A 12,918-nucleotide genomic window follows, 5' to 3' on the forward strand; every position below is an offset into this window, starting at 1 on the left:
GTGGAGGATTACTGGACTGAATGTCAGTATTATGACATAGCATGAGTGTTTTTCGTGTTTGGTAATTGCAATCATTGTTGCTTTTGTTGTGGTCATCCATTTAAAAAAAAAAAAAAAAAAAAAAGAATCTGTCTGCCAATGCAGAGGACACGGGATCGATCCCTGGTCCGGAAAGATCCCACATGCTGCGGAGCAACTAAGCCTGTGCGCCACAACTACTGAGCCTGCGCTCTAGAGCCCGTGCGCCTAGAGCCCGTGCTCTGCAACAAGAGAAGCCACTGCAATGAGAAGCCCGCACAACGCAACGAAGAGTAGCCCCCGCTCGCTGCAACTAGAGAAAGCCCACGCGCAGCAACGGAGACCCAAACACAGCCAAAAATAAAATAAATAATTTATAAAAAAAAAAAAAGTTACATCCAGAAAAAGAAAAAAGAGAGAGAATGGGGGAACAGATAGGGTATAAGGAAAAAGTGAGGCATGAGTAGAAGGTCTAACATATGTAATTAGAGCTCCAGAAGGAGACTGATAGGATGGGACAGAAGCAATAAATAAATGATGGCCCAAAACTTTGCAAATCTAATGAAAAACACCAACCCACAAATTCAAGAAACTCAGAGAACCCTAAGGAGGATAAATACAAAAATCCCTAGAAACCCTATAGTCAAACTGCCAAACACAGATAAGGAGAAACACCCATAGCACTCAGGCTCTCCAGGCTCACGTGAGCCTGGGCCTCTGGGAGAGAAAGTGCACGGTGGCTTTGAGGATAAAATGAAGCAAATTTTCCACTGGCAAACTGGTCCAGTGGGGGAAAAAAGACCATCCTGTGATTGGGAAGAAGGAAAGTGCAGTCACAGCCCTTCTTAATGCACATTATTAGCTAAGTATTTCTAATCAGATAACCTGACCAGATCTGCTGGGATCCACAGGGAAGCCCTCAGCATGAATTACTGGAGTGAGTCAGGCCCCTTCCATTGGGCTGGGCTTTTAATGCATGCCCAGGCCGGGCCAGACCCCGGGGGCGGCAGGGTGGGCACACCCAGCCCATCTCTGCCTTTAATGGTCTGGTTTGTGAAGTACAACTGACAGGGCCTTGGCCTGATCAATGCACACTTTGGCCAGAAGCTCGATGGTATCTAATGCAATAGCAATAATTTTCTTCCATCCTATTAGTGCTGTCTGCACAGACTGCCCTGCCTTCAAACCCATCTGCTATTGGGATGGCATCCAATGTTTATTTCCATTAGTTTCACCATTGTTGGTAACAATAAAACTCAGGAGACAGTTGCAAACTAATGATTTAGGAGCAGGGTGAAGCTGAATTTGACCTTGGCCCCTTTCCATCCACTGTGAAGATGACTGGTAGTTGGCCATAAATTTAAATTATGGCAAAAGGATAACATAAGTTATTCCTCTGATGGCTAATTTTATCAGCTAAATAGGCTTGTCATTAAAGCTATCGGCTGTTTTACAAATCACTGCCCATGTTTAAAAAAAAAAAAATTCACTTCCCACAGTGGGGATCTTGAATAATCTGGGTAACAAAGACTATTGTGCTGAGCTGGGGGCTTGTGGCCTCTGCAAGAAAAGAGGGGGCTCTCTGGAATGAGCCAGCATCAAGCGACACCCCCAGAGCCAGGAGAGAACCCCTTTCCTGCTGTTCTGGACCTGCTGAAGGGGCTGCTGGCCCTCGAAGGACAGTGGAGTGGACGCCGCCCCCCAACTGCCTCCAGCGGGAATGCCTATCGCTTAGGGTCCAGGTTATCGTCCTGTTTCTTCAGGAAACAGGCCAGGGAGACTTGCATCATCCAGGAAGGATTAATCATTGTGATGGTACCTCCTGCTAGTGGGAAGGGGGGAATGGAGGTAGAAACATCGTGAGCCTGTTAGGTGACGGTGCAGGTGACTGCTTTCTCCCTGGGCACTCAGACTACTTTTGTCAGCATCTGGTGCCTTAGGTGTGACTGTGTAACTGAGTCCTCCCACGAAATGGGGGCAGAAACAATGTCACCACTTTCAGGCCCAGCCAGTAAAAATCTTCTATGCACAATTCTCCACCCTCCCTTTCTTAATCCCCTGGCTGAAGGGAGAAAACTCCAAACACTTAGAATAAGAAGGAGCCATGACATGGGAAGAGCCTGGAGACCAGAGTGACTGTGTGGAACAGTGTCCCTTTACCCCCTCCCCAAAGTAATTGCACTGGGCTGCGGCGTGGGTGACAAATGCGCTCCTCTTGTGTTCGGCCACTGAGATGTCTGGATTTGTTTAATGGAGCAGCTTGTGTTACTCATTCTAACACTGACTTGTACAGATGCCCTATTTCTGGTATTTCTGAACTCTGAGTTCCACCCCAGCCCTTCCTCCCATGACAAACAGTGAGACATTGGGCAGGCAGCAGCCTCTCTCAGACTCAGCCTTTCCATCTATAAAAGGATTAATAATACCTAGCCTGCCAACTTTGACCATCAAAGTCAAAATGAGCTAAAACACGCGGCAGTGCATTTGTAAATGGTCACCATTATATAAATGATTTAGTATTATTTTTGTTCTCTCTCTGTTTTAACATTTACTGAGAGACTCCAGTGGGCCAGACTTTATATATTACTTGAATTAATCTGATAGTCACAGCATCCTTGTGACGTAAGCCTTGTTTCCTCCATTTTTCCAATGAGGATCCTGAGGTCCAGGGGTTGGTGGAGCTGAGGTTAGAATCCCACTTGCTGATTCCCACGGTAAGAGGATGCTTTCCACCCTCCAAGCTGCCCCCGCACAGGACTCTTCTTTCAGAGACCACCGTCTGCCCCAGGTCTAAGGCTGACCTAAGGGGCTCACAGAGTTCCACTGGCCTCCTTGCTGGGCCTCAAGTCACCCTTGAGACTGAGCCCCACCTCCCTGGGTGTTTTGCCAGTGGTCTCAGGGTGGATGGTGCTGAGGAAGAAGAACTTAACTGGTCCCACAGGGCCCAGCAGGGGAGAGAAACAAACTTCGACCATGAGCTGAGTTGGATCGTATTATTTTGGACCAAAAGTTGTTGCAAGGCTTGTAGAGCAAAGTGCAAGTACAATGGGGACTTCAGAATGTGTTTTGGAATCAGAGCAAGGTCCTGGGCAGGGGATGTACTAAAACCTCAGAAGTGGTTTCTTAAGACAAGCTGGAAGAATATATCATCGCATTGATTTAACCACTGCATCTAAAACAGCTTTGATTTCTGAAGCAGCCAGTACAAAGAAAGAGACAAAAAGTTCCTACCATCTCTCTGAAGGACAGGAACTAGCACCCCACCTCTGGAATCCATCTGTGTACCAGAGAGATGAAAATTCTCCGCCTAAGAAAGTTCTGGCTGGACGGGCAGAGAACAAAGTCCAGATACAGAGCAAAATAAAAGTGAAAGGGAATGACCTTCCAGCCGAAGGACTGTTGAATGCAGGGGTCTGAGGCGACCTGCTTCCACCACAGAAATGAGCCATCTGGAAGAAGGCTGCAGAAGGTCAGCCAGGGCTTGGGAAAGGTGAGACTGACCAACAGAGGGTCCCCCTCCCTCCCCCCGCCCCAACCCTGGCCCCTCTGGGCTCCTCTTTCCGGCTGGAATCTGCTAAGGATGAGGTGAGCCCAGTAGGCAGGAGAGATGAGGGAACGAGGGAAGCACTGAATCCTGTCTCCCTGTGAAGACCAGAAGGCCAGCGTGATCCGGGGGGAGGAAAGGACTAGAATGAGGTGTAAGAGACCCCTGCGCCATCCTGATCTCCTAACTGGCCTCAGATTCCTCCATCTGCCAAATCCAGGGGCCCCTCATCTATAACACAGGGGGGTTCTGGGGCACCTTGGGCGTGGCCTGTGCTAAGAATGAGATGCCATGTGGCACAGAAGATAAAATGTGCAAGATATTCATGCAAGAAGCTGGCAAAGCATGTCACCCAAGAGTCTCCACAGGGTCACAGTAAGAAGCAATTTAAGCTTTCTAAAAAAGCTAAGAGGAATTTAAAAAGAGTCACTTTACAGCGGAGAGACCTGACAAACACTACCTCAGCGTCAACATCCACAGTGATGTCATAGTGACAGTATGTACCTTTGATATGATGGGATGAGAATGGCACGGGACCTCTGTCCCCCCCCCCAAAACCCAGAACTCCAATCTAATCACGAGAAAAGCATCAGTCAAATCCCAACAGAGAGACATCCTATAAAATACCTGACCAGAACTCCTCAAAACTGTCAAGGCCATCACAAACAAGGAAAGTCTGAGGAACTTTTATAGCCAAGAGGAGCCCAAGGAGACATGATGACTCAATGTCATGTGGTGTTCTGGATGGGATCCTGGAACAGATTAAGGACATTCGATAAAAACTAAGGAAATCTGAACAATGTGTGGGCCTTGTTAATAACATATCAATATTGGTTCATTAATTGTAACAAATGCATGATACTAATGTAAGATGTTAATAATGGGGAAAGGGGGTACAGGGTATATGGGAACTCTGTACTGTCATCACAATTTTCCTATAAATCTAAAACTGTTCTAAAAAATAAAGTTTATTTTTAAAAAGAGCTAAGATGAGTGAAGTGTTGGCAAATAGTTATACAAATACATGCCAGGAAGAGAGCAAGGTGAACGCAAAGTGAGTGTTTCGTTTAAACTGAGATTCTACACATTTCATTGGAATTTGGGGTAAATTTCAATTTCTTAGGTAGCATGTACAAATTCAGTTGGGAAATTGCTTCATTAAGCCCTAAGAATTCCAGCTGGGAGAGACAGAGACAGCAAGAGTTTGTGACAAAGATGAACAGGATGACCTGGAATGGGGTTGGGTGGGGTGGGAGTGAGGGCAGCAGCAAGAGACTCTTTGGAAATGCTATTGAGGCAGCTGAGGGCAGCCAGGTTTGTGCCTGCAAGAGAAGAGTTGTCCTCAGGCAGTGGTTTAAAGACACCCTGGTGCACAATCTGATCAATGTTTTCACCGAGCCCTGAGAAGTGACATGGGTAGAAAAATGTCATAGAACATGACCCGAAGCAAGGTGGGCTGGGGAAGAACACGTTTCACAGATAGGTCACCTGGATCTACTCCAGGCTCTAAAAGCCCTCTCTTAGCTCTGTGCTCTTGGGCAAGTCACCACTTCTCAATTTTCTTATCTGTAAAATGGGTTTACGTGGAGAAATGGGTGGTTAGTTCCCACAGAGTCACGATTTATCATGTGCCAGGCTTTAGGCTAAGCAATCGCACAACCACCCTTCAAGGATTGTATTACTATCCCCATTTTTCAGATTACGAAAACCAAGGTCCACGGAGGTTCCCTTGGTGCCCAAAGCCACAAGTGGCCAAGCTGGCTTTGCACTCAGGTCTGTCCCTAACATCCTAACCATTCCAGGCACTATTCTCTCAAAGGGTCTAGCCATCCCTGACATTCCACGAGCCAGCATTCACATTTCTTTAAGGGCATTTTTTGCTCAGTCAAGTCCCAAGCCTGGTCTTAAAATCCAGCTGAAAATGAGGTGTCTATGTGCTCCACCCTGTGGAGCGGGCACGGCTCTGGGAGAGCAGCATTCATGGTTTCTCTGCAGAACCCAGTGACCCAGCGTGCATCTCTGGCCAGCCCCTCCCGCCTCCCTGGCAGCCCGCTGGGATTCCAGCCCATCTGGCCCTTTTTTGCTGTCTTAACTAAGATGACAGGCTTCAGGTGTTTTTTAAATTAAAATGGTTTGTTTCTGTTTATCTCTTTTCCAGATGTCAGTACGTAGAGGGAATCTGTCTTTATTTATTGGCTCTTTCTTGTGCAGAATCCAAGGGAGTCTCCCTCTGGCCCAGACCCCTGGGAAGGAGGCCACATATAGAGGGTGACGTGAACCGGGACGGCAGGAATGTGGGGTCCCCAGGGGCTCAGGACGGGGTCACAGTGGAAACCAGGAGGGGTGGCCTGCCATCAGAGCTTCCCCTCAGCCACGCAGCACGTGGGCTGTTAACGTGGCCATGTATTTATGGAGGGCAGATGCGGTGCTGTGTCTGTGTCTTTCACGTGGCCAAATGCAGCAAAGCAGAGCATTCATTTTCCTATTAGACAGCAGACTGAGAGCTGCCTGACCACGCTCTGGCCAGGTCCTGGATGACACTTGAGCTGTCCTCTCCCTGACCCCTCCACCTCCCTCTGCCCCAAGCCCAGGCCCCGTTACCCTTGGTGGTTCTACCGCCTCTCCCGGGCTTCCCTTCTCCACTCCTGCCTCTCCCATCTGTCCTCCAAAGGCGACCAGAAAGATCCACCAAAAACTCAAATCTGAGCAAATCCCCCCGTCCCTGCTTCTAACACTCCAGGCTTCTTCCCTCCCAACTGGATGAAGCCCAAACTCCCTGGTCAGCCCTGCGGGGCCTCCCCAAGTCTGCCTCCAAATCCCCCCACTCCCTCCCTCTGCTCACACCCTGAACGGCCTTGATTCCCCCAGCACGATGCCCACTCTCGTGCCTCACCTGTCCCCTCTACCTGGTGCCCTTCTCCAGGGGGTCGTGGCTCAATGTCAGCGCCTCTGGAAACCCGTCCACCCCGCCGCCCCCAGAGCCCCTGATGTGTCCCTGCTGAAGCATGCATTACACGGGACTGCTGCTGTCTATCATGGGCCTGCTAAACGCCCCGAGTCACCCAGAGCCTCGTGAGGGCAGGGCCCAGTCCTGTCCACACTCCTGGCTGACCAGATGCATGGGTAAGCACGAAGCTGATGCCAACTGCTTCGGGACTGGAGCATTCTTCTTCCCAGCCTAGCACTCCGTGTAGACGGCCCCACTCCCGGGACCCCATGGACAATGTGCCCCTGGGGACTGTGTCCCCAGATGGCCCCTCTTGTCACTCATAAGCGTTTTGTGCTGAAGTGAAAGGCCGTGGTGTTCCCCAAGTAGATAAATGTTCCCGGGCAGACATTCCAAGGGGATGACTTGGAAGACGCGGCCCGCGTGTTCCCGTGGGGTAATTCCACAGACTCCCCACCCCCTCCAGCACCTCCTCCAGCCACGAGAGCCTGGGGCTGGGGAGCCAGGAGACCCACACGTACGAGGTGCTGGGCTGGGGGCAAACACGAGTTGGACGAAGCCTGCCCTAGGGGAGCATCCAGCTTAGTGGGAGAAGCAGCTCTGGGTGCGAACAAGCACGGCCTGTGGCAGTGAGTGCCCAGGACCCTTGGAGACCGACAGCGAGGGCTTCGGGGCTGGAGGCCCATCCTCCCACACATGTTCCCACCACCTTGCGAGCTAGTCGTTCTGTGGCATTCCCACCCTGCACAGCTGGTACCAGAACATTCCCTGCACTTGAGGCTATGTTTCTACAGCGCTTTGCAGCCTTGCTGCAGGGCCCTGCTGTCCTCTGACCTCCTGAGCACCCCAGTCGCCTCCCCTAAACTCCTATAGAAGGGGCTGTCTGTCCCACTCACATGGGAGCGGTCCCCTCATCTTAGGGAGGAAAGAACTGAGGGCAAAGAAGTGTGTGACTTGGTTGAAGTCCTGGGGGAGGGAGCAGAGGACTGGGGGGCTGGACCTTGAGTGAGGCCTCTGGATTCCCAGACAGACCCTCTCCAAGCCCCGGTTGCCCGTCCCCCTGGCTCTGCCCAGCACAGCCTTGCAGGGTCCGTCCCTGTCTCTGAGTCTTTACCACGGTTCCTAGAGGGCAGAGGGCGCTGCTGAAGCCTCTCTAGTGTGTCTGGGGGTCCTGGGTGGCAACTGGCCCACAGCGGTGCCCAGCAACCTCTGTACACAGAATCCGACCCCTGCTTCAGAGACCACCGTGCCCAGAAGACCCTGATAACTGAGGGGCTGACTCAGCCGGTTCAGGTTGGAGAGCTGACTGGTCACCACGGAGGGATGAAAAGAAGCCTGGCCTTAGAGCCAGGGCGGAGTCCGGGCCTGGCTGGGCTGGGCTGGGCATGAGTGACCTTAGAGACGCGTCTCCCCACTCTGGGCCTCAGGTTCCCCATGTGTCTGTGAAGGGGCTGGAGGAGGTTGCTGACCTCAGGGCACCTGCAGCTCTGGTACCCTGGGGGACTTCAGAAACCACTAGTGTCCTCAGCCCTGGACGGAACTGGGCAGAACTGAGAGTGGCCATGCGTTACCCCTTGCTCCTGACAGATCTGCGTCAGTCTCTCCAGCTGCTCGTCCTGGATGACCTTGGCCTTCTCGTACTGCTGGATGACCATCTCCATCTCCACCTTCACAGGCAGGACGTAGGCTGGAAGACAGAGACAGCCCTGTGAGGAGCTTGGCAGTGGCAGGGCTTGGTGGGGGAGGGGCTGGTCCCAGCATCCAGCCAGCAGCAGGCTCAGGCCCAGGTGTGGTTCCTGAAAGATCTGGGGTGGGGGCGGTGGTGTCAGGTACCCAACAGCACCCAGAAACTATAAGAGGGCTAGAACCCTAACCCATCACGACTAAGATACCGTTTCTTTTCCTTTTCCATAGTGACAGAAGAACCCTTAATTCTGGCTGTGTGCACAGCTGCCCGGTATGAGGACTATATTTTCCAGTCTCCTTTGCAGCTGTGAGAAGCCATCAGACTACATCCTGGACAACGGGATTCAAGTGCAGGTGTTGTGCAGCGGCTTCCAGAAGCCTTCCTTAAAAGGCACCTGGAGTTGATGAGGAAGTGGAAATATTAGAACCCTCCCACATTGCTGGTGGGAATGTAAAATGGGGCAGCTGCTCTGGAAAACAGGAGTTCTTCAAAATATTCAACTAGGAGTGACCATATGGCCCAGTAATTCCATTCCCAGGAATCTAAGAGAAATGAAAACATATGTCCATACAAAAACTTGTACATGAGTGTCCACGGCAGCCCAAAGTGGAAACAGCCTAAATGTCCATCAACTGAAAAATGGATAAATAAAATGTGGTATATCTATACAATAGAATACTATTTGACAATAAAAAGGAATAAAGTACTAATGCATACTACAACATGGATCAACCTTGAAAACATTATGTTAAGTGAAAGATGCCAGACACAACAGACCACATATATGATTCCACTTATATGAAATGTCCAGAAGAGGCAAATCTATTCAGACAGAAAGTAGATTAGTGGTTGCTTAAGGCTGGAGGGGAATGGGGAGTGACTGCTAATTAATAGGTAAGGGTTTCTTTTTGAAGTGATAAAAATGCTCCAAACTTAGATTTTGGTGATGTTTGCACAATTCTATGAATATACTAAAAAGCATTTAATTGTGTACTTTAAATGTGTGTTTTACGGTGTGTGAACTATATCTCAATAAAGAAGTATAAAAAGAAAAGGCAGCTGGGGCTTTCCTTTTGCTTCTTTATCTTCTTCCTCCCTTCCTTCTTCCTATTGGCTGAAAGGAGGATGTGATGGCAGGCACTGAAGCAGCCATCTTGAACCGTGAGGGTGACTTTGGAAAGTAGGCTATGTGCAGCAAAGCAACAAAATAAGAGGAACTTGGAATCATGACTTCAGAAGCTCCTCATTGGCCCTGGACTGCCTACCTCCTTATTGACCCTGAACTGCCTACTGCCTACCTTATTGGCCCAGGCTTTCATGTGGGAAAAATAAGCTTCTGTTTTGTTTTAGTCACTGCTATTCTGAGTCTCTGTTACTCACAGTGGATCCTACTTATAAAAGACATACATTGAGACCCAGAGAGAGAGCCTGGACTCTGGATTACAGGGCCCCATGAGCTCCCAGCCAGTGGCAGCCCCTCAGGGACAGAGCCAAGAGCAGAGCCTGTGCAGATGGGGGAAGCTGAACAGCTAAGAGAACACAGGTGGGAGTCAGGGGTCCTGGATTTCACTGCTGACTCAGAGCTGGTTTCCTGTGTGACCCTCATCCCTCTTGGCTTCAGTTTCCCCATCTGTGAAATGAGAGGAACGGACTAGATGATCTCCCAGTGCCTTTCCTGCGTGGGCCTTACAAAGCTGGACCCGATCACATCTCAGTTTGATGAGGACTCTGGATTAGGGGCTCCCTGACAAGATGTCAAACCCCACAGTGTTCACAGGGTGGGACATGGGGTTGGGAACCAGGGAGAGGGTACCCCGATAAGGGGATGAGAGACCCCAGAGACCATCCTTCCTGCCTCGAACTCACCCCTTTCGGGCCACTCACCATCAATGACCCGCTTCACCCGCCAGATCCGGAGCATGATGATGAGGCTGATGGCATCCCAGGGGCTCCTGGGCCCATTAGCCACAGTGGACGCCACCATCGGGGCCAAGGACAGGATGATCACAGCCCCGTCAAACACCTGTGAGAGGAGGTGGATTTCAGTGCCCTGGGCCAACTTCCTGAATGTCCTGGAACCAGAGACCAGGTCAGGCAAAGCAGCTGGGGCTGGCCAATAACCCCCTGCACCCCCCTCAGAAGTTCACCCCCATCCCTGGCTGCCTCTCGTGACCCTCCTTAGTCTTTAGGGGTCTCCCACCCCAGACGTGCTCCTGAGCACTCTCTCTCCTCCAAGTGACCTCAGCCCATCGCCAGCCTTGGTTCAGATGGCCTTGGGCTGTTCCAAGCTTCTTTTGCAAGCATATGTCTCCAGCATCTTGTCCCTTCTCAGGATGGGGCTTGCATCCCGTGTCGCAGGTTTCCTGCGCTGGCCTCACTGAATCCCTCACTGGCAGTGGAGGTTGAAGGCAGGTCCCTTCCCCCTGGGAAGCAACAGCCCAGAGCCCACATCTCATCTGCATCTGGTGCTGGTGCTGAGTCTCTAACCCTGCATGGAAGCAAAGCTCGGAGAGAAGGGGACCCAGCCTGCGCTTCAGCTCTGGGCCTTGCCCTTCCATCTGCCTGTTCCAGCCTGGCCTGGTCTGAGACTTCCACAGGCCAGGCCTCTATGTCTGCTCCCAGCATTTGGCCCAAAGAGGCTAAAAAGTGTGTGTGGTGGGGAATGGGGTGGTGAGGAAGGAGTGGGCAGCAGACACTGACAGCCTTGCCTTGTCCTGTGCACACCAAACTCTGGGGGTCAGCCAGCCTCCCCCGCACCTCATCTCCACCCACCACACCCCACCTGTTTTTATACAAAACAGAGCAACCAGTTTGCTCTGCAGAAACCCAGACTGAGAAACACTTTTATGGTTCCCCCACTCAGCTCTCTGATCATGGGGCCATTTTAGAGTAGATTTGTTTTAAAACACATTTCAAAAGCTTTCCAAAATGATTCAAGCATAACTTTTTATGGCATGGACATATGTACACCACCAAATGTAAAACCGATAGCTAGTGGAAAGCAGCCGCATAGCACAGGGAGATGAGCTCCGTGCTTCGTTACCACCTAGAGGGGTGGGATAGGGAGGGTGGGAGGGAGATGCAAGAGGGAGGACATATGGGGATATATGTATATGTATGACTGATTCACTTTGTTATACAGCAGAAACTAACACACCATTGTAAAGCAATTATACTCCAATAAAGATGTTAAAAAAAAAAAAGGAATAACTTTTTAAATTTTGCAGAACGTCAAGGAGATTTTTTAGACCATTCCTTTGCTTGAAACTTTCTCAGTTGCCCCCTCTCCCCACCCACCCAAAGGCACAGCTGAACAGACTCCTTTGTCCAGTGTGGGACGGAGCTGGCCTTTGTTGATGGCTCCCACCCTGGGATGGATGGGACAGTGACATTTCCTGGCTTCCAGGATGGTTGGCTTGGGGGGTGCAGATGGACATTGGTGTTTACCTCTATTTTGTTTTCAATGTAATCCCAGATCCCGAGCACCACAATCCGAAGAACAGTCTGAGAGGAAGTGAGAAAACAGGTTATGGTTATTGTTCTCCCTGCCCCCTCCTCCCGGCAGAGAGGATTCCAGAGCTCGGAATCAAGGGCTCTGCTTCCTGTTCAATAATGGGAGAAGTCTTCACCATCCCCTAAGTTTTCCTCAGCCCACGTGCTCTCTCCACGCCTGCTTTGAGTGCCCCAGCTCAGGTCTGTGTCACCGCCTGTGCCAGCCCCTGGCTAAGTACCTTCAATGCTCCCGTTACATACAGATACACTCTGAATCCTTGGAATGATACTCGGGACCCTGCCTCCTTCTCCAGTCATCTGTTGCACTCCTGTCATGTCACAAACCACTTGCAAATCTACAAACATGCAAGCTCTTTCTCCTTTGCCTTGTCTTTGCATGTGGCTTTGACTCCCCCATTGACTTCCCCCCACCCCCAATCTCTCTCCTCTCCTTATACAATAATTGGAATTTCAGCATGGCCACCCAGATAAAAACTACATTTCCCAGCCTTCCTTGCATCTGGAGTGGCCATGTGACCAAGTTCTGGCCAATGGCTTATGAGGAGAGAAGCTCTGTGTACCACCTCCTGGTTGTGACCTTTAAGGGATTAGGCTCGTCCTCCTATTTCCCTCTTTCCAAAGACTAGAAGGTGGGTGTGTAGGTGTGGTGGGGAGGTGTCTTCAGTTAGGGAGGGCTGGCAACAAGCATGCTGGGCCCCCACCAGCCCCAAGCCACCATGTAAGCCCTAACTGCTGACCCCACCTTGTTTAATCAAGTCCCTGTGTTTTTGGTTTTCTTGTTATAGCATCTTGGCCTGTGTGCTAACCAGCAGAGCCTTTTCCCCTTTCTCTTCTTGGAAAGGACTTCTCCTCTGGCCACGGCTCAAAGGTCACCTCCATGAAGCTTTTCTACCCTCCCCAGGCTCGGTGCCTCTTTCCTGGGTGTTCCTATAGGCCTTGGAACGTCAATCACCACCCTCCCCCCCTTGGACTTTATCTTACTTTGTGGTGACTATCTGCCTGATCCCCCAATTCAGGCTCAAGAGACACTGTCTGATTTCTCTCCTTTACCCCTAATCCCTGGCATAGAGTGACACTGAGTGATTACAAGTTGTGAATGAATGAACAAATGCATGCATGTCTGATTCCTTAAAACCCTCAGGAACTCACTCCAATGCCTCCGCCTTCTGTGGCGGTTTCCTCACCAAGAGTACATCTTTCTCTGAAGAA

General features: G+C 50.7%; 1 protein-coding gene across 1 annotated transcript in view; it reads right to left on the reverse strand.

Moving 5' to 3' along the window:
- The window catches only part of TMEM266 (transmembrane protein 266), a 91,533-nt gene that overhangs the window by 40,423 nt on the left and 38,192 nt on the right, over positions 1 to 12,918 (reverse strand). Inside the window, exons 5-7 of the mRNA XM_068537251.1 lie at positions 11,644 to 11,700; positions 10,081 to 10,219; positions 8,081 to 8,196 (exon numbers count right to left, since the gene is read on the reverse strand). Coding sequence (XP_068393352.1) covers positions 8,081 to 8,196; positions 10,081 to 10,219; positions 11,644 to 11,700 — 312 coding nt within the window. The remainder of the gene's footprint in view (positions 1 to 8,080; positions 8,197 to 10,080; positions 10,220 to 11,643; positions 11,701 to 12,918) is intronic.

Source organism: Eschrichtius robustus, chromosome 1 (assembly GCF_028021215.1).
Source record: "Eschrichtius robustus isolate mEscRob2 chromosome 1, mEscRob2.pri, whole genome shotgun sequence".
Taxonomy (NCBI): domain Eukaryota; kingdom Metazoa; phylum Chordata; class Mammalia; order Artiodactyla; family Eschrichtiidae; genus Eschrichtius; species Eschrichtius robustus.